Source organism: Camelus ferus, chromosome 11 (assembly GCF_009834535.1).
Source record: "Camelus ferus isolate YT-003-E chromosome 11, BCGSAC_Cfer_1.0, whole genome shotgun sequence".
Classification (NCBI taxonomy): domain Eukaryota; kingdom Metazoa; phylum Chordata; class Mammalia; order Artiodactyla; family Camelidae; genus Camelus; species Camelus ferus.
In genome coordinates, this window is record NC_045706.1 from 25,052,181 (window position 1) to 25,076,089 (window position 23,909).

A 23,909-nucleotide genomic window follows, 5' to 3' on the forward strand; every position below is an offset into this window, starting at 1 on the left:
CTACCTATAGGGAGGACCATGTCCCCTACTGTGACAGGGCAAGATCCTTACTAGGTTTAGTCACCTTTGTAAAACCAGTGGGTGGAGGGGTTGGGGGTGGGGGAGTAGGGGGAGTGACGCCCAGGCATGCGGAAACCTTCCGGGCTCCACTCAAACTGGAGTTACACTCTGCCCCCCAGACTGGGCTGGGATCCAGTTTGGGGGTCTATGTTTCCTAGTTCCACTTTTGTGGCCTCCTTGTTCCTCTCTGGTCCTCATCGACCCCCGTCCCGACAAATCTTCATTTTTTCTTTCCGGTTTATAAAGCCATGTTCACCTCCACGACTTCTTCAGCCTCCCAAGAAAGAACCCTGAGACGCAAGCAGCTACAGAATTACTCTTCTCTGTTTTCATAGGCACAGACCAAAGCCCACAGCGGGTTAGAAATGCAGTGGGGAGCTTGAACTCGGCTCTTCCAAGTCCCTCCCCACGTCTGGGACCCAAGGGGCCACTGAGAGACCGCTCAGATGGGTGCTGAGGCTGGGAGGGGCACCTTGTGCTCCGCGTGGGCGCGGGGCGCTCGCAGGTCCAGGCCTGCGCTTCCCCCGGGCCGCCAGCAGCAGGCGCTGTGGCAGAGGCGCCCTCCATACCCGAGCATTAACTTTAAGAATAGCTCAAACTAATCCCTGGCTGTGTGGAAACAGCGTTTTATTAAATGCTTCACACAGATTTGGTATAATAAAGATGAATATATTATATCCTTTGCCTCCCCCAGAGTGAGACAATAATAAGAGAGGGAAAAAAACAATAAAATGAAACATAAATACAATGTAATAGGACTTGTGTCGAGGGACGCGTGGCCTGTCGGGGCTGCCACGGGGCGACCTTGCGGCAGGAGCTCGGGACGGGATCGCAGGATTCCAGCCCTTTCCTGCCCAGCCAGGGGTCCCCAGGCCTCGGCTTCCAGCCTACCCCTACTCCGCTCCCCTAGCCGGTCCTCCCTCTGCCGCTAGAGGACCCTACCTTAGAGAGGCGCCCCTGGAGAGGGAGAAAGGGTTGGGGGATCGTCTGGCCATACCTCTGCCTTGGGCAGGGCCGTGTGCCTTCCCCCCCGCGCTCGTCTCCTGCCTCAGTACAAGACTTCCAGGGACGTGGGCCCCACAGGACAGACCGAGTGGATGGATAAACTCGAAAGAAGGAAAAATCGAGGAGCGATGACTTCTACCTCGCCACAACCACCTCCCCGGGCTCGGGTAAAAGTTGCCCTCACTTTCCCTCCCCGCAACAAGCCGGAAGTCCCTCACTGGGTCTCATTTCCATCCTTCTCTGGGAGCTGCCAAAATCGTTTACCTGAAAATAAGAATTTCAAAGCCTCCCCAGCACGAAAAAAGGAACGCCCGGCGATTCAGCCCAACCCCTCCCCGCTCAGGTCGCGGCCCGCCCCGCGAGGGCTCGATTCGCCAGCGCAAGCAAGATCGCGTGGCTTAAACTCACGAGCGCCGCGGAACCGGATCTAGGTTCGAATCCCACCTGTGGCGTTGACCAGCTGGACGCGATCTTAACCTCAATTTCCACTTCGGTAAAACCGAGATGTGGTGAGGATTGGAGAAGTTTCTAACTCCTGGCATTCCCATCAGCTGTGAAAAAGAAAAACAAAAAGCAGCTACCAGCTGCTCTCGAAATATTCGTTAAAATAATTGGTCATTTCAGACCTAGTATTCTCCCAAACCGTACTTCCTTCTTAGGCCCCAAAGCAGGCAACCCCTTTCCCCAAACGAATCAAAAGGCGTAGTCTCCCATCACTCTCCCTAAATCTCTTGAACTTTGCCCCGTCAAAGCTCAGAGAAGGGACTTACCCAATATCTCATAGACGTCGGCAGTGGAGTTGTCTGAGGTCAAGGTGCATCAGCCCATCTCACCTGCTTCTGCAAAGACACTCGAGGCTCCCTGCTGTGGAAACCGTTCGAAATTTGGCCTCGGGCCCAGCGTTCCGGCTGAGGCCTCTAGACTGGTAGAGTAAGTCCAGGCCTCCGAAGGCCGACCGCAAAGCACCAAATGAGGAAAAACAAATGTGTAGAGGCGGAGGGAAAAGGAAGAGGAGGAGGCAGCAGCAGAAGACGAAGATTCTGATGGGGATAGGGGTGGAGGCTGGAGCAGGGGAAGGGAGACGCGAGCTGCCTTCCGAGGGGCTTCTCGTGTGGCTGCCTGCAACATCGATGGAGACCAGGCTGGGGGCCTTGTCTGTGTCGGCTCCGGCAGGGAGGGTCTTGGCCTGTGGTTCACCAAGTAGGAGTAGAAAGGCTGCTAAAGAGAGGGCGGGGTCGAGCTAATGGAATTGAAGGGGCCTGGGAAAGAGCTGGAGGGATTAAGCACCGGTGGATGTTTAATGGGATGAGCGTGATCCCTCAAGATCAGAAACCCAGGGACATGTGAGAGATGGAAAAGCCAAACGAAGCTGGTTCCGCTCAAACGAAAAAAGGCTATGGGAGCTAGTACTTAGCCTCTCTTTCTCAGGCCCAACAGTCTGGGACTTCCTTTCGTCCCCTGGCGACCATAGGGAGCCTGGCCGACACCAGTGGCTGGTGCAGCGGGAGCTGGATCCGTGGGTCCGTGAGAGATGGGGTGAGAGGGGGCAGGCAGAGGCAGAACACTGGGGATCCACAGTCGGTGAAAAATCCTGTGGTTTCCCTGGAGCTTCACTCTGATGGCAAGGAAAATCCCAGCTGAAGAAGCATCCCCTGGGCACCTGGGCTCTGAGCACAGCAGCCTGCCTTTTCCACTTTGCTTAGAGCCAGGCTGCCAGGCTTTCTCTGTGTGGTTGGGCACTACCTTCTGTCGCAGGTCGGGATCCCTTGTACCCTATTCTGGCCCTGGTCCCGCAGCCTGTCTTCTCTTGCCCGGGGCTTTGAGAGCAGCTTAACTGGGACAGCACTCCCCAGTAGGTGGCCCTTTGACCAGTGGGGCACGATAGAATTAGAGACCAGAGAGTGTCCTGGGACTTGACCCTGGGCAGAATCTGGGATGCGACTGGCCACGGAGTCTTCTCTCTGGCTCCCCTCCTCAAGCCATGAGTGATCCCCTCTTCTCAGCCAGAGCGAGGGGCGGCCTGGGTGGCAGCAGCACTAATGCAATGAGCTGCTGCTGAATTATTCACATGAAGTTTATTAGGAGAAGCCTGACTCAGGCCTTTCCCATACCCATCTAGCCATGCTGGCCGGCTCCTAGGTCTCCTCACCTCTCCCCGCTGGCCTAGCCTGGGCTCCGCTGCTTAGCCTTACAGCCTGGTGCCCTCCCACAGGAATGAGTAACCTGACCATCATTAGCGGTCTTGATCAGACCCAGGAATTCGTTTAGTAAGAGAGAGGGTCAGTTCTCAGAGCTTCTGTGGATGGCAAGGAGAATGGAACCACCCTTGTAGACTCAGGAGCAGCAAGGGTTGGGGTGCAGCCTCTCCTCAACCCCCACCCCTACAGCCCCAAACAGCCATCCCAGGAACCTACCAGCCCCTGCCGCAGGCTACAGACCTGATGGGGGTGTTCAAGGGACCAAGGATTTCACCCCTACCTCAGCAGCTCACTGCTCAGGCCAGGGAGGGAGGAAGTATGGGGGCACTCTGGATATCCCCTCACCCCGCTGAGCTGGCACTTCTGGCTGTTCCCTTTGCCTGGAGAGTGATCCTCACTTCTGCACCTACCCAAGTGCTCCTGGATTTTCAAGATTCAATTCAAATGTGACCTCCACTAGAACAGAACCAGACTCCCCCCAACAATCCTTTACCCTTTTTATAGCCCCCAGGCTACTGGGGTGGGAATGTGTTTCCTGCCACTCTTGCTTGCCCATTTCTCTCTGTCTGTTCTTCCTCTCTGCTTCTGGGCTCAAAATATGATAGGAGCTCAATCCTGTATTTAAAAAGAGAGTGAACAAACTCCATTCCTGAGTCAGGCCATACCACAGCTGGATCCAGAACCCAGGACCACCCCTCCCTCCATGGCCAAAAAGCATTAACGAATGAGGTCTCTGTGGCCTTCGATGTATGTTGGAGGTTGAGCAGCAGGGGTGCCTCACACATCTGCATGCAGCTGGCAAAACAATGCACCTACTCTTTCCTAACACCCCTCATTCTCTCTCTGGGGCACAGGCAGAGGTCCCTGCCCCTGCGTCTCTTTTGTCTCTTATTATTGATTCAGCGAATGCCCAAAGAGCCCTTGGTATATGCCAGGTTGGCATAAGGCATGGAGAGGAGATTCAGGTCCCTTTCTCCCCAAGTTCACAGTCAGGTGAAGAGAGAGGCAGAAGGGCAGATGACAAGCCAGCAGTTCCTGGCAATCCGACAGTGACTCCAAGGGGGTTGTACTAAGGAACACAGAGGACTGAACAGGGCAGAGAAGGCTCCCCAAGATGAGTTGAGGACTAAAAACAGCAAGAGTTGTCAGGAAGGGAAGCAATAAAGACTCTTATTGTCCCAGGTTGAGGGAAGCAAAGACTTGGAACCAGAAAGCAGGCTGCTCTGGAGGCTGCAGTGGATGATCACCTGGGCCTCGATCATCTCTACCCATCTCTACCGAGTGTCTATATCACTCGGTGGTCTATGTCCCCCACACTTCCAAAGGGCAGTCAATTCCCCTACATAGGGCTGAAGGGCCAAGAAGAGGTTGGCCCATGTAGTGAGACCATCCTGTCACTAGACTCTGAAGGATTTCAGCTCACAAAGAAGCTGAGCAGGGAGGGAGAGAAGAAGAGAGGGGGTGCTCTCAAAAAAAGTGCCCTGACCATAGACCCTGCCCACTTCTCTTTGCCAGAAGAGGTCCTGAGAGCTGGGTCTGGCCAGAGACAGCAGGGCAGGTCCAGAAACAGGCTTGGAGCCTGGTCTGAATTTTGGAGCAGCTGGCTCCCTGCTCCTCAGGCCTGCAGAGGCAACTTCTCTCCCCTTCTCCCTCCCCTCCCCCTCCCCTTATTGGTCTGCTCTAGCCTTAACCTTTTCTGGATCTCCAACCCCTTTTGAGAATCCAATGTGTTATTTAATAATGCCCCTGGAAAAATGTGCACACTTAGGCTCACATACCTAATTTTATGCATAATTTCTGGGATCTGCAGAGCCCCAAAAGCCCATTTAAAGAGACTTTGGGCCTCCATTAAGAGGCTGATTGTTCCAGGATTGACTTGAGTCACAAAAAGACAGTCTTCAAATCCTAATTACTCCCAAACAGGCTGTGTGACTTAGGATGTATTACTTAACTTCTCTGGGCCTCATTTTCCTCATATGTAAAATCAGGGTAATAGCAGTAGCTACCTCACAGGGTTATGAGAAACAAATGAAATCAATAAAACTCTTAGCCTGAAGCCAAACACTTGATATGGGCTTATGGTGTTTATTGTCATGGTTATTGTTGTTGTTGTTGCTGCAGAAGGTGGCCCAGGGCAGAATATAAAAACCAAGTGGGCAGTCCTGGTTCAGCCAGGGTGGCAGGAGGCCATCCATCGGAGTCTACTTCTATTAGCAGAAGAAGCACTCTCTGAATTCCACAAGGAGTGTCAGAGTAGCAAGTCCCTCGGGGACAAAAATGATCCCGATTGGTGGTCAGGTTAACTCATTTCAAGCAGTGTCAGAACCTTTTTTTTTTCTTTTTTTTTTTTTGAGGGATGTTCTGGCCTGAAGGCCCATGCTGATGCTTACACAAATAATCTGGAAAAGAATGGGGCAACCCAAACAATCCAGATTAAAGCCGATGGAGCCTTTGGCATTTTACTTGAATTATTTTCCTGTGCTAAGGAATGACTCATTTTGTTTGGGTCTATAGGGCCCCTTTAACCTGGCAATTCATGCAATGTTTTTCCCTCCTCTTTGTCTGGAATATTCACTAAACTAGTGGGTAAATAGATTTTTGTTAGAATAATTCCTTCATCTTCCACTGGAGCCAGAATAAGGCTGGACCTTGGTGGCACAGGCAGCAAGCAGAAATTCAGGAGTTAGGATACAGTATAGACCAGGCTCTGAAGACAGGCATTCCCTCTGTGGAGCAGACTCCAGGGGCCAGCTGCTTCCAGCTCCAGGGGAGAAGACACTGGCCTGGGGACTGTATCCCAGGAAGGAGGTTGAGCAGAAGGTGAGATCTGAATAGCAATGCCAGAGTTCCTTCCCACCAACCTCACCCCCATCGCCTCTGAGTTATTCCCCTTCCCAAATCTCACAATCTCCAAAACTCCTCTGAGATGGGACTGCCGTGAGCCCAAGCCTTCCCCCTCCATGATACACAATTGTTTATACTCTATTTGCTCAACAAAAAATCATTCAGCCCATGCTGGAGGGTGCAAGGGGCTTGCCTGGCCCATGAAGGTCTGAAGTGGGTGGAATCCCCACATCAGGGACCCTACCTTTAAGGATCTCCCATTCTGGTGGGAGAAGGAGTGAGCCTGAGGGCAAACCCCACAGCTCCTAGCTCCACAGGAGGAGCTAGTGGATTTGGGCTCCCTGGAGTTCAGGAGATCCCAGCTGCCCACTCACTGGGGTCTGGAGTTAGTAGAAACCACAGAGTTGGGAAAAATTGGTGGGTTAGTTGGGCTGGTTTTTGAAGATGATCTGGATGAGGTGATGGAGACAGAGGGCCCTAAACAACAAAACGGGCAGGGGGAATCACGTGCCCCCTCAACACCTAGCTATGCCAGCCAGAGCTGTTTGACCAAGAGTTTAACCACCCAGGCCAAAAAACAACAACAAACAACAACAACAACAACAACAACAACAACAACAACAACAACAACAACAACAACAAAACCCCAAAAACAAAAAAACAAAAAACAAAGCCTGGGATTGGGTGGCAGGTACCTGACAGGAAGGGAAGAAGAGATTCAGCAATGGTGAGTAGAAGGGCTAATGCAGCAGATGACTGTGGAATGTCCTGTCCACTTTGACATAACGTGGCCAAAGACTAAAGGTCCATGGAAACAGGGCTCCAGTAGAGGAATTCCATGCTCCCACACCTCTGCTCCCCAATTCATATTCCTTACCTTCCTAGCAGCCTCACAATAACCCTGAACTCTCCTGGTCCTGAAGGACTGGGAGATGGGCAACAGCAGGATTGTCCTTAAGATCCTGTCTTGCATGCCAATATCAGGTATGGAGACAGGAACAGCCAGGAAGAATGGGGGAGATGCAGTATTGGAGGTGGCTCTTCTGAGGATAGAAACCCAAGAGTCCCCTTCCCCTGACCTGGAGGGGCCCCCTCTGCTAGCATAGGAGATATGGCTGGCCTGAGGCTCTGGGTTGAGGCTTTTGAGATTATGGTAGAAAAGGGCTGTGGGCTAGAGGCTGAGGCGAGATTCTGAGAGCAGGAAGTGAGAGGAGAGAGCAGACCCCTCTTGGTCCCAGAGCTTCCCAGCCAGTAGTATCCAGCTCCCTGGAGCCCTCTCCCTCAGGTCCCTCTCCACCATCTCTGGACTTTGACTTTAGGCCAGCCTCACTTTAGGGCTCCCAGAGCAGCACTGATGTATCAGAGACAGGCCTACCTTGAGGATAGTTCTGGAGCTCTCAGGGAACTGAGAATGTCATTCTCACCATTCTTGCTTCTAAAGCACTTGTACTGCCCCTCAGAATGCAGGACAGAGATGGGGAAAGAGGGTAAGTAGCTTTTCCCAACACTCGCAAGCAGCGCTGGGGCAGGCAGTGGGGTCCCAAACAAGAATCCTTTCTCCCTACACTGTCCCTTTTCTCTGGAAAGCTGCAAGCCTTGTTCCAAACAAATAACTAAATGAGATAAAGAGATCTGTGATGCTCAGAGGCCCCTATGCTGGAGGCATCCAGGGAGACAACCTGTCCCATGTCCCATAGCCTAGCTTGGTTTGCTCCCTCTCTGGAGAAGGTATAGTGGGGGCAAGAAGCCCAAGAGGTCCTATTCTTCCCATCCCAAACTCTGGGCTGGGTCACAGCCTCCACACTGGCCTCTTAGGGCCTTTCTCTGGACCAAACAGGGCTGCCAGCCCACACTGTCTGCCTAGGAGTTTACAAACAAAGCCAGAGAGGGGTTGGGGCTGTGAGTGGGGAGGAGAAGAGCTCTTCCTCCCTTGGCCCCAAACCTCCTTTCTACAGGGGCAGAAACGGAAAATTAGGGTGGTAGGGCAAACAACCCCATACAAACCAGAGGAAGGACTCAAGAGAAAAAAATTGGGGTGCACAGCCCCCTTGGGCACCTCAGGGGAATGAAAGTCAAACTAGGGGGCAGGGGTTCAAACATGACTAAATACCCACAGGTTCACATACGTTTACACAAATATACACGTGGAGAACCCCTCACAAATATGCACAAAAACATAAAACACATTCAAATACCGATGCACACAAATGCTCTTCTGATATACACAGAGTTCGGCCGTAAGGTTCCCAATGCTCAGTCTGACTCGAACCCCGGCTCCCCGCGGGTTCCTGAGAGCGCAGTCCCAGCCGAGGCCCGGCCCCCTCCGGGCCCCCGCCCCGCATCCGGAACAGCTGGAGTCGGCCTGGCGGTGCACTCAAGCCTGGCGCTGGGCTGGGCGGGGCCGGCAGCGGGGCCCCGGCCCGGGGCCGGGCAGAGAGTAGCGGGGAGGCCCCGAGCCTGCCCCGTTAGCCCCGGCACCCGGCCCGGCTATCTGGTCAGAGGCCGGTCATCAGACGAGCGGTGGCCCCGGCCGGCCCTGAGAGCCGCGGCCGGAGGAGAGTGAGCAAGATTGCCGGAGGAGGTAAGGGTGTCGCTTGGGCTCACACCCGGGGAGAGGTGCCTAGAGCCACCACCAACTCTCCACTTCTCAGTTGGGGAAGGCTGTGTCCTCTGACTGGCCTCCTCCAACCCCTGAGATCCCCTACCCCTGTGTCCCGTGTTGCCTCACCTAGGGCTGCAGAGCCAGCTCGGACCTCCCGCCGGCCAGCCTGAGGGCTGCAGATTCTCTCCCCAGGCGTGTGGCCCAAGGCCGCGGGTGAGGTGCAAGTGGGTCTAGGGATAGGGGTCCTGGGTCCTTGATCTCAGCTCAGCAAAGTCCGCTCTGGGCGGCCACGGGGCCCACCCAGGCTCCTCGTCTTACCTGGCCCGCGCAGCGGCTGCATACCTCTCTGGCTGGACTCTTGCCACCCTTCTTGGGCGCCAAATCCCGGGTTGGAGAGCCTGAGACCTCCGGGCCAGCGCTGCCGTCACAGCCAGGCCGGCGGGAGGCGGGTGCGCCCGGAGCGCGGCTCACAGTTTGGGGTGGGGGCGGCGGCTTTTCAGTCGCCGGAGGTTCGGGTGCAATAAAGGCGCCTCTAATGTAATTTACAAACAGCTCGGGCCGAGCGCGGCGCAGCGCCCGGACTGACAGGCGCATTAGGCAGGCTAATTCCAGCCGGCTCCTCCTACCCTAGGCCCGCTAATTAATGAGCTTCCCAACTTAGAGCCGCCTGCATTGGACAGACAGAGAGTGAAAGAGAGGACAAGGGAGAGGGAGAGAAGGAGAGAGACGGGGGGAGCAGAGAAGAGAGAAGAGAGAGGGAGGGAGGGAGGGAGGGAGAGAACAAGAGGAGAGAGAACAGAGAGAAAGAAGAGAGGAGAAAGACAGGGAGAAAGAAAGAGAAGTGCCGCTGCAGATAATTGATTACTCCTCGATCAAGGCTAACTTGTTAGCAATAGTCAATTGCCCCATCTCTCCGCCTCCCCTAGCAGTACGGGATCGGCGCCCTCGCCTCGACTCTTCCAACTGCCGCCGCCAGGACCCGGGGCCAGGAGCTGCCGCGGAGCCACCTGACACCTTTAAATAGCACCGGGGCTGGCGAAACTGGAGCCCCGCGCGGCGCACCCAAGCTCGGGCTCCGGATTGCTGGAAGCCCCGGCGGCGGCGGCGGCGCCCGCGTCAGCGCCCTCCTCCTGGGGCCCCGTGAGGTTCTGCTTGCCTCTGCCACTGCGCTAATCCGCCCCGAGCCTGGCCTGCGCCCTGCCCGGCGCGGCCTCCTTCCCGCCCAGCGCCGGCCCGCGCCGCCCGGCGCCCTAGCTGCCCGCGGGCTGGGTCCCTGCGGCCCGAGCCTCCCGGGCCAGGCCCCCAAACGAGGCCGAGATGACTTCCAAGGAGGACAGCAAGGCGGCGCCGGGGGAGGAGAGGCGGCGCAGCCCGCTGGACCACCTGCCGCCGCCCGCCAACTCCAACAAGCCGCTGACGCCATTCAGCATTGAGGACATCCTCAACAAGCCGTCTGTGCGGAGAAGTTACTCGCTGTGCGGGGCGGCGCACCTGCTGGCGGCCGCGGACAAGCACGCGCCGGGCGGCTTGCCCCTGGCGGGCCGCGCTCTGCTCTCGCAGACCTCGCCACTGTGCGCGCTGGAGGAGCTCGCCAGCAAGACTTTTAAGGGGCTGGAGGTCAGCGTCCTGCAGGCAGCCGAAGGTAGGCGCCGCCACTGGTTTCCCCTACACCGAGCACCCCGCGCGCGGCTCCATGTGTCCCACTCGCAGTGCCCTGTGCCTCTGCCCACCTCCTCCCGCGCCGGCCGTCAGGGTCCTCCAGCCCAAGCCTCTGCCGCTAGGAGTGGAGATGCGTGTGACAGGACCCAAACACTATTTCCTAGGGACCTCTAGATAGGCCAGAGTCGAGTGACCAGGGAGGAGAGGCGGGAACCCAAGATCTCTCCGCAGTCTGCCTGCTCTGTCTGACTCCCTTCCGTTCTCAGTGGCCTGGGCACTCTAAGCCCTTCTCCTGGGGTGGCGAGTGGAGAGCCTTTGCTGGGACCTATTGGATAAGGGTAGAGTCGGGTTGATTGAGAAGAGGTCGAGAGCCAACATTCACACCCGGTCAGGGCGTCCCTGTCTGGCTCTCTTGTGTTCTAGCGACCTCGGGTCTTTCAAACCAACTCTCAGGTGACAGGGCAGAGACCAAAACCATTTTTCCTAGAGACTTGTGGTAGATGAGAGATGGGTAAAGGGGCTTGTCATAGCTGAGGCTTACCCTCGTCCCCGAGGCCAAATCTAATCCGAGAAGGGAACAGCGGCAGATCGCAGGCCAGATGGGTCTAGGTGGCCTAAGGGCCGGGATGGGGTCTCCTCTCCCTTGGCGCAAGCCTATGCTTTGGTTTCCTCGCAGGCCGCGACGGGATGACCATCTTTGGGCAGCGGCAGACCCCCAAGAAGCGGCGAAAGTCGCGCACGGCCTTCACCAACCACCAAATCTATGAGTTGGAGAAGCGCTTCCTCTACCAGAAGTACCTGTCCCCTGCCGATCGCGACCAAATTGCTCAGCAGCTGGGCCTCACCAATGCTCAGGTCATCACCTGGTTCCAGAATCGGCGTGCCAAGCTCAAGCGGGACCTGGAGGAGATGAAAGCCGATGTGGAGTCCGCCAAGAAACTGGGCCCCAGCGGGCAGATGGATATCGTGGCGCTGGCCGAACTTGAGCAGAACTCGGAGGCCGCGGGCGGCGGTGGCGGTGGCTGCGGCAGGGCCAAGTCGAGGCCTGGCTCTCCGGTGCTCCCCGCAGGCGCCCCGCAGGCCCCGGGCGCCGGGCCTCTGCAGCTCTCGCCGGCCTCCCCACTCACGGACCAGCCGGCCAGCAGCCAGGACTGCTCGGAGGACGAGGAAGACGAAGAGATCGACGTGGACGATTGAGCTGCGCAAGGGATCTTCTGCCGCCCCGGGCTCTTAGGGCCATATGCCCTCCGCCTCCCGGACCGGACCGCTGAGGGGAGCTGGGACCTCCTCTACAACTCCCGCCTTCTCCCCTGTCCCTGGCCGGGACTCGGCTCCCGGCAGCCGCCTCTTCCCTCTCGAAGCAATAAACCCGGGCTGGCCGGCGGAGCCGGCCGCCGCGCGCGGCGTCCGCTACCCCGGGAGCCCTCGCCGTGCAATTATGTATGGCTTCCGTATAAATATTTAAACCTATATACCGGGTTCTTCCGACCGCAGCCTGACTTTTTTTTTCTTTTATTTTTTAAAACCTCGGAGATTTCCATGTTTTCAGAGCTCTCAGGCTGCGGGTTTTGCTGAGGGTGAGGCAGAATCGAGGGTGACGAACACTTAACCCTGCGGTCTGGAGGAGGGGGCGCCCGATTGTTCTGATTTTTCTCTGCATGTGGCGAATGCACCGGCCCTCTCCCTCCTCGCCTTCCTAGGCCTATTGCAGTTGACTTCTTTTATTTCCTTCTGCCTTTTCCCCTCCGGCCGTGGGAAGGGGCTGATGGGGGCATCCGGGTCCTGACTTGCAAGTTTCAAATTGATGTTTTCTTCCCCCTACCCCTCCCACCACAAGAGAAGTCTGTTTTCGATGCCATTTCTGCCTCCTAACGCCCAGTAAAACTATTTTAAAGATTCCTCCCCACCCTCTCTTGGTTTCCTTGGACTGACTACTGGGGTCCAGGTCTTAGGGACAAAGCAAATCCATACAATCAACCAACCAACCAACGAAAATGGAACCCAAAGCCCTAGAATTATTTTTTACTCTTTTTAGAATTTTTTTGCATGTGACAGAGATTGAGAGGAGGCCGACCTAAGTCCTCACCCCACCTCCTCCGCAGCTCTGGGTCTGTTTTGCAGTCTCCAATGCCGTACTCCTAGCTCAACATGGCCAGACAAGGGTGGCCGGATGAGGGTGGATCCCGCGTGCTACTTCCCTGCTCCTGCCCTGCCCTTTCTTCCCCGACTGTACCCAAGGCCTCTTTCTCCGATAAATAAAGTCTTTGCCATTTTACTAGAACTGGTGGTGACAATGTCTGAATGAGTGGACCCTCTCCAGTGAAGCCATGGCAGTCTCGGTGTCTCACTACTGCTGGTGGCCTGGCCATGGAGATTTGGAGGAGTTTCAGGGAAGGTGTGAGAATGAGGGGTGAGAGGGCAGTAATGAGAGTGGAGGCACTTCTTGCCCACAAACTCGAGCTGGCTACTGAACGTTTGTAGGAGTGAGAAGCAGGCTTCGCCAGGTCCGGGTAAAAAGTGAGGCGTGCAATGCTGGGAGAAAATGCGTGCCTACATTGTGGGTGCCATGGGTGCAAAATTAATTTGTGTGGGGCAAAGGCTGTGTGAGGAGGGCTTGTCCTAGGGTTTGTGCCTCCCAGCCAGGACCCAAGGGAATTCTTCCTGTGCTCCTGGGACACCGGCTAAGCCTCGGGTGGTATAGCTCATTTGGACGGTGGGGTGGAGCCTGAGAGCTCCCAAGTTTCGGTTCGCCAGAGGTCCTCACCCTTGGGGAAGGGAGGAAAATGAGGTCGAAGGCACCGAGGGCAAGCGGAATCACTCATAGGGGCACAGGGAGATGTGAACCCGAAGCGTCCGACCGTTGGGGTGAATTTCTGGTAACGTTCACAATTCTGGGTCTGGAACTCGGCTCAGGGCACAGATATCAATCTCCCAAGGACTCCCGGGGTACCCCGTGCCCCGAGGGCGGCTAGGGCAGGAACACAGGCAGCTTTCACTTTTCCGAATGGAGCGGGTTTCTCTCTAGGCTTTTGTTGTCTCTGGGCTGGCGAGTGGCCGCTGTCACTAGAGGAGGGTCCCGCCTCCGGGCCGCTCGACTCTCTTTCTCAGCAAAATTGATGTGAGAAATACGCATCTGGTCTCGGGCAGGCGGTGGGGCCCCGGGGCCTGAATCGGGAACGTTCGAGTCCACGAAGAAACTAAGAGAAATAGAAAAAGGAAAACAGAAAAACACCCCAAAAGCAGAGCGAGAAAGTGGAGAACCACAGAGACGGGGGGAGGGGGAGAAAAAGAGGAAAAACTACAGAAAGAGACAGAAACAGACAGAGACAGACGGATACAGAGGAAGGAAAGCGGAATGGGAAGAAGGAAGAGAAGAGAGGAGAGAACGAAAGAAGGAACGAGGCGGCCGGGCAGCCGGGCCGGCGTGCGGCCGGCCGTTCCTTCCGGGCGACATAAATCGCCCTCTCTCAGGATGGATGGGTCTGTAATTCGGAGCGCGGACCATGAAGGCCGGGACGAATGGACCCGGGCGGCCGCTGACAGGCGACAATAGCTGGGCCCAGCCCCCCGCGGCTCCGGGTGCGGGCGCGGCCATGGCCCTCCGCAGCCCAGAGCGCGCCGGCGCTGGCGACCATATGGTTTTTGAATTTTCTTCACAATTTGTAGACAATTTGATGGATTAGTTCCCCGCGCGCGCCTCCCCGGCACAAAGGCGGCGCAGGGACCGCGGCGCGGCGGTCACTCGGGCATCTGCGCCCGCCGTGCGCACCCCGCCCCCGCCCGGCCCCCGCCCCGCGCCCGGAGCCCCGGGCCGCCCGCCCAACACGCCCATGAATCCCAATGAAGCGGCCCTGGCACCTCAGAACACTTCCCGCTTCGCAGCCCCAGGCCGGGCCCTGCTGGGTCCCTTCGGGCTGGGGGCGGCTGCCTCGGGGCTGAGCCCACCCGAGCTGCGGCGCCCGCGGGGCGCGCAGCTAAGCAGGCGCAACGGGGCTGAGGAGAAACGGGGCCATTTATCCGCCCGTCTAGTTAAAGCGGGTTATTTGTTTGCTTCTCTGGCCTCCCCCTCCCTTCCCCTCCCCCTTCCCTCCTCCCCTTCCTTCCCCTTCTGCCTTTTATTCTTTTGTCTCTAAATGGATTTAATGAGCCTGAAAAACATGACAATTGAATATAACCAAGAAATAAAAAATAACGAGGGAGGAAAGAAGGAGGAAAAGAAAGAAGGAAAGAAGGAAGGGGAAGGATTAATAAAATAAAAGTCCATTCAATTCAGCAAATGTTTGTTGTGCGTCTTTTCTGCGCCAGGCCACGCTGGGGGCTGGGGACATGGAAACGAATCAGAGCCAGTTCCTGCCTTCAAGAAGCTCCCAGTCTAGTGGACGAGACCCGCCGCACCCCTGCGCAGATAGGAGTCTTGGGCCGAGGGGTAGGGAAGTGCCTTTTGCAGAGCTCGGGAAATGATTTCGGGCTCGGTGTAGCGGGGGCTTCACGGAGGAGGTGGCATTGGACCCAGGCCTTGAAAGACAAGGAGGAATTCGTTGTTTCTATAGGCCAGAGAGAAGGGCGGGCGGAAGGAAGGACCGGACTGTCACCGGAGGGAAGGGGAGAGAGGCGTTCATGGAGTCCCGTGAGGCCCGAAGAGAGCGCCCTGGGCTCTGGGTCCCAACACAGTTTGGGAAGCAGATTCGAGCCGCCCCACTGTCTTCTCGGCTGTGCTGTATGCGATGCCTCCGCCGGGCTGCTGGTGGGCTTCCGAAGCCCCGCCGACCACGCGTGTTGCCGTGGCGGCCCGATTCAGTCCGACCGAGCAGTGCGGTGCGGAGCTTGTTTCCTGACCCCACCGAGCAGGGAGGAGGTGGCGACCGAGGGCAAGGACTGAGGGGCTTGACTGGAGGAGGGAGCAAGGAGCTGGGATCCAGGGAGGCCTGGGATCTAGCCCACCCTATCCCAGGCAATCGTGGCTCTGATGAAAGCGACTACCTGCGCGCCGGCCCGGGAGCTGGGAGGGCCTTGGCTGCTCTTCGGACACTAAGGCGGGGACCTGCGATGTAGAGGGCCTCGTATCCAAGTGCCGGCACTGGTCTCTTAGCGGGCGCCGGCCGGGTCTGCCTCCGGTGCGGCTCTAGGTGGTGTGTGCACCAGTTGTGTGCGCTCCGTGGGAGCGTGGTGTGTGCATTACGTGTGTTATTCTCCTAATGTGAGTGTACATACAAGTGTGGCGTGGATCGCGTGAGGGGCTGTGGGCCCTGAGCCTATTTTCGGGGCGAGGTTCGTTAAGGTTTGGGATCCTCTGCGCCACCTGCCCTGTGGCCGTGGCCGTGGCCGTGGCCGTGGCCGTAGTTTCTTTAACGCCTGGGGCCGTAACAGGCCTGCGCCCTCAGGACTCTGGCCTCTCTGCAGACCCACTTTCGGTTCCCGGCTGTAAAGGGGAAGCGGCCCGGCTTTGTCTCTTCCTTCCCTGTTGGGCCGGGGGCCTCGATCCGGCTTGACAAGCCCCGGGACCCGGACGGGTTGGGCTCTCCTGGCCTGGGACCCCGCGGCGCGCGGGCCGGCTGGGCCCCACCGCGCGATCTGGCTGGCTCGGCTTTCCCCGCTCCGCCTTCCCCGGCCTGGGGGCCTGGCGGGCGGCGCCGGGTGAGGCCAGGAGGCGCAGTTCCTTATTTTACGAGGTGTCGGGCCAGTGTCAGACGCAGCTCCGATAAGTAATACTCCAGTCTGAGGGACCAGAACGTGGTAATTAATCCCAAAGACTTAAGTGTATTTTAGTTCAGGAGAAAAAAAATCACTAATTCAATCGTCCGGAAAATTGAAGTTTGATGCATGAGTCCCCCCTGAAAGGGACGGGCTGGGGCCGCGCGCCTCCCCTCCGCCCCTGCCAGTCGCCGCGGGGAACCCCTCCTCCCCACCCTTCTGAGCCTCCAGGTCCAGGAAAATCCACTCACCCCGCCCTGCATGTCTCCAGCTGCGGGAATCCAGGGGCACCTTGACTTTGCTCCCTTCCCCAACAACCAACCCCTCTTGCTTGGGGCCCAGAAAGCAGTTTGTGCTGAGAATACAGCTGTTCCCCCCAACACCCACACCTGGAAGGGGCATAAGAAAGTGCAGGAGGTGTAGGGGAAATAACTAGATAAGGGGCCCAGAGTGGACAGGGTCAGGGGCTGCAAGACATGTGGGAGAGGGGATCTGGAACCTGAACAAACTGGGGTCATGAGGGTCAGCATGTTGGAAGCTGGGGTGGAGAGTACTGTGGCTGACTGTGGATGGCGTGAGTGGGGGTTAGAGCTGTGGGTGTGCTGGGTGGTGGTGATTGGGCCGTAGAACCGTGGATGATTGGTTTGTGTGTGATAGGGGTGCTTCCCTAGACTGTGCATGTGTACGAATGACGTCTTGGGCAGAGGTTAGCAGGCCTGGGGGAGGTGGGACCCTGACCCCAAGTGGGTCCACAGGCTGTGTCGCCCATAGGAGAGCCTCCTGGGATTGGAGCAAAGGAATATGGGGGTCCTGGGCCTGGTGGCTGTGCATGGGGGGGGCAATACTCAGGATGGGAAAGAATTCCCAACCTGAGTTTCCCTGGGGCCCTACCTCTGCACTCCCAGATCCAGGGCTGCCATCAGCAACTCACCTTGTCTCCTCCTAACAGCTGCCAGTCTTGGGACAGACCCGGGGCAGAGGGTGTGTGTGTGTGTGTGGCCATGTTCTCCAGCATCAACAGGGTGTTTTACTGAGTGTGTCAGAGAGTGTGTGCAACTGAGAGACTGAGCATGTGCAGCTGATTGATGGAAATGGAGCAGGTGCAGCTGGGGGTGATTGGGGGTGTGCTGTTATGTGCGTGTAACGGATTGTTGCAAACTAGTGTGTGCGATTAGGTGTGACCAACTTTGTGCAATGGACAGAAAAGAAGTAAAGCTGTCGCTGGGGTGGGTGTGACCACGAGTGAGTGATGCCCCCGGGGTGTGTGATGTGTGCAGGGAGTGGAAGTGAACAGATAACTGGGAGAACGAACATTGACGTGGAACTGAAGCTACAGACAACCAGGATCTTAGCTCCAAACAGCCTGACCAAACTGGCTACTCAAATTTACACTTTTGGGAAGGGGGGGAAGGGAGCACATGATCTCAAGGGAGGGGGGCTTATGAGAGGAGTGAGCAGAATGTGGGATGAAGAACCTCAGCCTGAGTATGAGTCTACTCTGAAGGCCACTGAAGCAGTGAATAGACACTACACAGTCATGGACTCTGCTTCTTTGGGGTGGGGGCTTGTCCTCTGCCCTACCATGGGGTAATGGACAGAATGCTCAAGGGATCCTGGGGCGCCTGCCCCCTCCTACTCAAGTTAGTCCTCAGGTTGAACCTTAGAATAATCTGCAGACCCACTTTTGGCATTACCAGTCCCAGTTTGCCCTAGAAGGCCCAGCGTCCCCCAGCACACTCAAGTTACTCCTCCCTGAGGGGGCTCAGTCCTGCCCCAAATGGACAGGGTACAAATGGCAATGTGTGCATGATGTGCATGATGCATTGGTGATGATGCCAGGAGTGTTGGTAGCAGATGAGTCCTGCCTGCTTTGGAATCTAACATGTGTCTGTACGAGTGTGTGCAGGGACTGCTGTGCATTGATATGTGCATGTGGACATGTGCAGGCTTCCCCGTGGAGAGCTAGATGTGGCTAGTTGTTTGTGAATGGGTGTGGATGTGATAGGGAAGGAAGATTAGTTACTTGTGAGTACCCTGGGACCTGTGTGAGTTTAGTTATCAGCGTGTGTATATAGAGATGAGATGAGTTACCACCATATCTGCGTGTGCTTGTGACATCTGAATACATGGGATGTGTACCCAGCTAGGTGCCTGTACCCCACTCCTTGAAAATTCAAGGGCTCAAGTCAGAAGTAGTGGGTCCAGGTCTCTGTGGAGAGGGATCTAGGACTGGGAGTCTCCTCTGCCAAGAAATAGGGGCCTTTTCCTTCTACTTTTCCCATTCCTCCAACACAGAGGCTGAAATGGAGGGTAGTGTGGAGAAGAGACCCCCTCCTGTGTCTCAGAGGCTGCTCAAGGTGAAGTGCCTAGGTCTCCATAGGGACTGTCCTTTCTCTCCTGATGTCTGGGATGGTGTTTATCGATCTGGTTACCCGAGGACCCTCTGGGACCACGTACCCACATGTAGATGAGGGTAGTGCCATGGTGGCTAACCCAGGGCACTCACAACAGAGACATACATTGTCACACAGACATCCCAGAAACAATGCAGACACACAAGGCAGGCACTGAGTTGCACAGACTCACAATGCAGAAACCCAATGCACACCTACAGTGACAAAGACATACAGGATGCCCAGAAATAGATGACACAGCACAGCCACTGAAATATAGGTAGTCAGTAGCACACACAACAGTTAAACAGATAAACCTTTGCTGTTAAATTGTTGCACCATCCCCACTGTTATACACAATGTAGACACAGTGCCAGAGACATAGCCCACAGTTATCACAAGCACGCACATGTGCTTCCAGAAATTCTGTGCAACCACAGGCATGGAGAGGGAGCTAGCTGGTTTAGGCGACTTTGTGGGGAAAGCTGCTGATGTTCTGACATTCTGAGAGGAGTCCAACATCGGTGGAGGACAGCAAATCGCTGTCCTGACAAGGGTAGTGGCCAGGGAGGCTCTGGCTGTCCAGGAGAGCTCCTAGCCCTTAGCCCAGGAAAAAAACAAGTCCCCAATCACCCTAGAAGTGCAATCAAAGCTGCCCGCCACCCACCCGCCCTGCACAATGGCTCTGGCTGGAGTCGTTATCATTTTTGTTAACTTTTTATCGACTGTTTGCTAGATGGCGTGTCAGTAAAGTGTATGATTTGAGATGAAAAATTAGGCAGATTAACCTGAGGGGAGAGCCTGATTGATTACTAAATAGGATCAATTTGAAAGTTTTAGTCCTGGCGTTTCTGCAGAGCCTCTTAATACTTCAAACTTCAATTTTACGGGCGATTGAACTAAGCATGTTTCTGACAAAATTGATATATGTATTAATTTGCTTTAACTGGTGATTAATTACTCTCCACTGAAAGAATTATATGGAGCTGTTTGCCTGCGATTTGCATATTAATCAAATTCTAGTTGATAATTCCACCAGTGGGGGGGTCGGGGGCGGGGCGTGGGGCGCAGGGTGTGAAGGGGTGTTTGTGCGAGTGCCGGTGTGTGCGCCGGTGTATGTGGGGGGGCTCCCCACCCCCCCTTTGCTCGCTCCCTGCTTAGCTGCCAGTTTAGTGCATTAAAACCAAAGATGCAGAACGAGTTTGCCCGGCTATTTGGCGGGAGCAGAAATTGCCTGTCCGGTTTTATGATCTGCTCAGCCTGAGCAGCCGGGTCCTTAATGTCCCCTGTCAAAGTGTCCGCGATTTAAAGGGAAAACGGCCCCCGTTTTAGCGCCGAGCCAGCCTGACAGGGGACGAGGCAGGGACGAGGATCCCCTTAAATAACTCCCCTTCCAGAAAGGCCTTGGTTTCCGGATGGCACCCCAGCTCTGGGGACCCTCGGAAACCAAGCCATGTCCTTGGAGAGGTCCCAGCTCCTGGGATGGTCTAGCTATGTAGCATCCGCCCTCAACACATAGGCAAGGGGGCCGAGTACAGGCACAGCAGAGACCCAGAGACAGGGTCAGTCACTGTCACTTGAGCTGACGGGCAGGAAGCCACCCTCTTAGACACGTGCAGACACAGCTATATAGTCACACTCCTGTTCACTTAAACCCCCACTCTTGGGCCTGACTATAGACACACTCAGCTACCCACACGCACACCAAGACACACAGAATCGCACACAGGCGGGGAACACACATAGACACCCAAGTCACGTTCACACGGCCTTTCAGGCGCACGTGGTCACACACACTCAGACACACGCACATTTTCAGACCCACACGCGGACCTCATCCACACACACAAACCCAGGCATGGAACCCTCTCCCACTGGGATTCGCAGTCGATACACCCCAAAGGCCTGCTCGCATCTTCCCGGCTACGACCACACACAGTCCCCACTGCACCCTCCAGGTCCCCTTGCCCCCGTCAGACTCTTTAAGCTAAAGGGGGGCAGCGCCACTGAATCAACTTTTCCCATCTCTGGATTCAAAGGATAGGAGTGTAATTAAAACCAGATAATTAATGAGACAATATTCCTCCAGCTACATCTTTAATGAACAAACCCCTTCAGGGCAGCCTCTTCTTCTAGGCTCATTAAAGAGAAGAAAGTTGGGCGGCTCTCGGACTTCCCAGCGCATTATTAACGAAACCGGAGTGGGTGCCTCGGCCCGGCCTGAGCGTAGGAGCCTTGGCCACACTTCCTGGCCCTAGTCCTCCCACCACTACTCTGTACTTTGGTCGGCCCCAACTCCTATCACCTCCATACCCCCATCCCCACCTGGTCCCAGGGTCTCCGGCCGCCCTCAGCGGTCCTGCCAGCCGCTATTCAGTGACTCCTTGCTCCGCCTGCCCTCTCTCTGGCGGCCTCTCACCAGCACCAGACAACCCGCGCTCTGGCCGTGAGCCGGCGCCCAGCCTCCCAGTTTCTCTCTCGCCCCGCGCTGCACGTCCAGGCTCTCTGGCTGGCTAGGGCAGGCTCTGTAGAAGGGAAATCAAGGCAAGGTAGGGGCCCAAGTCTCCCACTGAACCTCAGTTCCCTAACTGGGTGCCTTAGAACTGACATTTGAGCTTCGGTCCTGGGAAGAAATGGGCTGGAGGTGGGGCAGAGATCACCTTGCTTTCCACGCGCGCTTCGCGCACTTTCAGGAACGCGCACGAGCAACCACATGCACGTGCATTCGCGCTCACGCGATCTTACATACACAGACACTCCCACTTGCTTGTTCACACAAGTGCAGAGTCGCGAAGCCTCAGGTCCAGATCCCGGCCCGGGCAGAGGGGAGAATCTGGTTTGGGCCTTCTCGCCCAACGCCTGAGGTCGCCCTGGCGTCATTCGTCTCCAGGGTGGGAACATCGCTTGGAGTGTAGTCTTCTGGGCCTGGAGCAGACAGCTCGGCCAGATTACCTAGGAGCGGGCCGCGTACTGGGGGCTCAGGAACCAGGGGAGACCTACTCAGACCCAGGCAGGGGCCATAGCTCTGACGGCGGCTTTGGCTGCGGCGCCTGTGTTCGCCTGCGCTGGCTTTTAGGGATGAGTTATGTGACAGTGAGCGAAGTAAATCTGCATGCGCAGAAGATGCTAATTACTCTTAATAGCCTACCCAGACGCCCCGAGACTGGAAACCCAGAAACGTAAATCTGCTCCCGATAAATATTTTTAATTGTGAAATTTCCTGGAAAGAAGGCTTTGGGTGCGCCGGCCGAGGCATTTGGCTTTGGAGGGAGGGAAAAGGCCCCCACTCGGAAAGCTGTGTCTAAAATCAGGGACCCGAGCAAGGGCGCCAGGCGCGTGGCGGAGCGACCTGAGCCCGGCTGGCCGGCTCTGGGTAAAGTTAGTGATGTATCGCATTAATTACCAGTGTGAGCTGCAAATGGTTTGAGGCCCAGGGAAAATTAATGGGAATCCAAATTCTAATTATGTAGCTGTTGTTAAAGAGTTTAACTAGATAGTCACAGAGAAAATTGGATTATGCATAGAAATATTCAGCCGGTGCTCGCGGTCCTGGGGCATCGGTCAGGGGATTCTCAGCCAGGGCGTCCCCTGCACTGGAGGACACTCCTCTCAGAGGAAGGAAAAGACCCACTCCCAACTCTCTGCGTATAAAGATTCCGCTTTTTCCGATGGCAGCGGCAGGGAGGATGGGAGGAAAGGCCAAAGCTTGCAGAGGTGCTCTTGGATGTGGGGTCCGTGTGGAGGTCTGAGGTTCCTGGGTCTCTTGGTCTGGGTAAGTGTTTGTGCCCATTTCTCAGGTTATTGCCTCCAGGTCTGAACGAATCCACAATGCACCTCTTTCTGACAATCATATAATTATATCTAGGCTCTGTGGGTTTACATATTTTCCACTGTCAGTTTAAGGAGATAGCCACCAACCGGAAGCCCAATTATACTCGAAGTCTCGTCATTCACTTTATTAAGGATCCTGGACATGATTCCATTTTCGCAGGAAATGAGGTCTGATCAAGTAGCACTAATACCTCCGGCCTTGGGGAGGGGTCAGAGACTCAGCGGAGGGCTCTATCCCCACTCCCAACCCCCAAGCCAGGCCAGGCAGTGAGTGGTGCCAAAGCTTGGAAAAGGGTGGAGCATCTTGGGGCAGTGAATAACCAGTTCTCCGCTTCGCCCAATTTCTCCCAGAACCCTGGATTCGTTTTGTCCCGGGCCACCTACTTGGCAGACCCATGCTCTCCTGCCTGCATCCTAGCACGCTGGGCTTGGAGCCCATGCCACACTGGTGCTGGTGGGGACGGGGAGTGAAGGCCTGGGGACTTGAGGGGACACTGCAGGCCTAAGGGGGATCCAGCATCCTTTCAAGCCCACCTATCCCTTCCCAGGAGCTTGGCAACCTCTGAGGAAGCTGCTAAGGCCTCTGGAACTAGGCCAGTAGGCCTGGAGGGCAGGGGAAGCACCACCTCTCCAGGTCCCAGTCGCGGTCCCTTCAGTCTCTGATTCCAGATTTCTATCTCCCCTTAACTAGAACCAACCTCTCCCTGCTACCCTTTAATTTAGAGGAGGAAACCTGTGGTTCTGGGTTTCACCTAGGAGTTCCAATCCGCCAGGTCAGACAGCGTTCAGCTCTCCGCGGGGACAGTTTCTAGCGTCCCTCAGGGATCTCGGTTTCCTAGACGGCCCCATGGGATTAACACTTGCGCTGCTGGCAGCGCGTGCCCTTGGCCTCTTCAGGCTTACCCTTCCCTTTACACAGGCTCCCAATTGAGCTCGGGGAGGGAATGAGACCTGTGGGTGAAGCCCCGGGATATGCTTATGGTGCCAAGGGAAGACACCACAAGTTCGGGATTTCAGAGTCTCAGGAATTTCCAGGCCTTGGAGAGAAGCCAAACTGGGGCCCGATGGATCGCTTTAGGGAAGGCCTCAAGCAGAGAAGGGCACGTGATGCCGGGGTGTCTTGGAGAGACAAATTCTGAACCTGGGAATGCTGCTGAGTCAGATGCATTTAACCCCCCCCCCTTCGTCCTAAACTCTGAGGAGGCTGGGGGGCGGCTTCTCGAAGATTGGGGCAGATTTCTAAGAGTCAGGAGAAGCCGCTGAAGGTATCTGAAGGAAGAGGCCAAAGATTCAGAGACGTGTTCCTCGTCAGTCCTCCGTCCCTCCGCCCCGCCGTCACAAGGGGTGGAGTATGGAAGGCCCAGAGCAGGAGGTGATTGATACACAAACACGCAAATCCTGGGAAAAGAACAAATAGATGGAAAGACATGAACACGCTCTTGGATTTTTTTTTACTCCCAGGCCGTATTTAAATTCCAAGACCCCGAATTCTTCTCCCAGTGGCCTCAAAACAGAACCTATAAATTCCGTGGTTTTACCTTCAGATTAAAAGATCCTCGACCCCTCTCTAGCTCCCCGGGAAGGGATCTATCCTCTGTCCCTGACAACATGTGCCATGCCTTTGGC

General features: G+C 56.1%; 1 protein-coding gene across 2 annotated transcripts; it reads left to right on the forward strand.

Annotated features, from left to right (window-relative positions):
- Positions 1–8,475: 8,475 nt before the first annotated feature.
- On the forward strand, positions 8,476–12,649 carry LBX1 (ladybird homeobox 1). Of its 2 annotated transcripts, none has more exons than XM_032491067.1 (3): positions 8,476–8,688; positions 9,636–10,351; positions 11,045–12,649. In XM_032491067.1, the coding sequence occupies exons 2-3, from the start codon at positions 10,027–10,029 to the stop codon at positions 11,563–11,565; spliced, it is 846 nt and encodes a 281-aa protein (XP_032346958.1). In that variant the 5' UTR covers positions 8,476–8,688; positions 9,636–10,026; the 3' UTR covers positions 11,566–12,649. The 2 variants fall into 2 exon arrangements, with proteins under 2 accessions (XP_032346958.1, XP_032346959.1); XM_032491068.1 differs by having other exon boundaries at positions 9,639–10,351.
- The last annotated feature ends 11,260 nt before the right edge of the window (positions 12,650–23,909 follow it).

Coding starts and splice junctions, on each gene's coding strand:
- LBX1 (XM_032491067.1), top strand. CDS start 10,027: ATGACTTCCAAGGAGGACAGCAAGGCGGCGCCGGGGGAGGAGAGGCGG. Junction 10,352..11,044: donor CGTCCTGCAGGCAGCCGAAG/GTAGGCGCCGCC, acceptor GTTTCCTCGCAG/GCCGCGACGGGATGACCATC.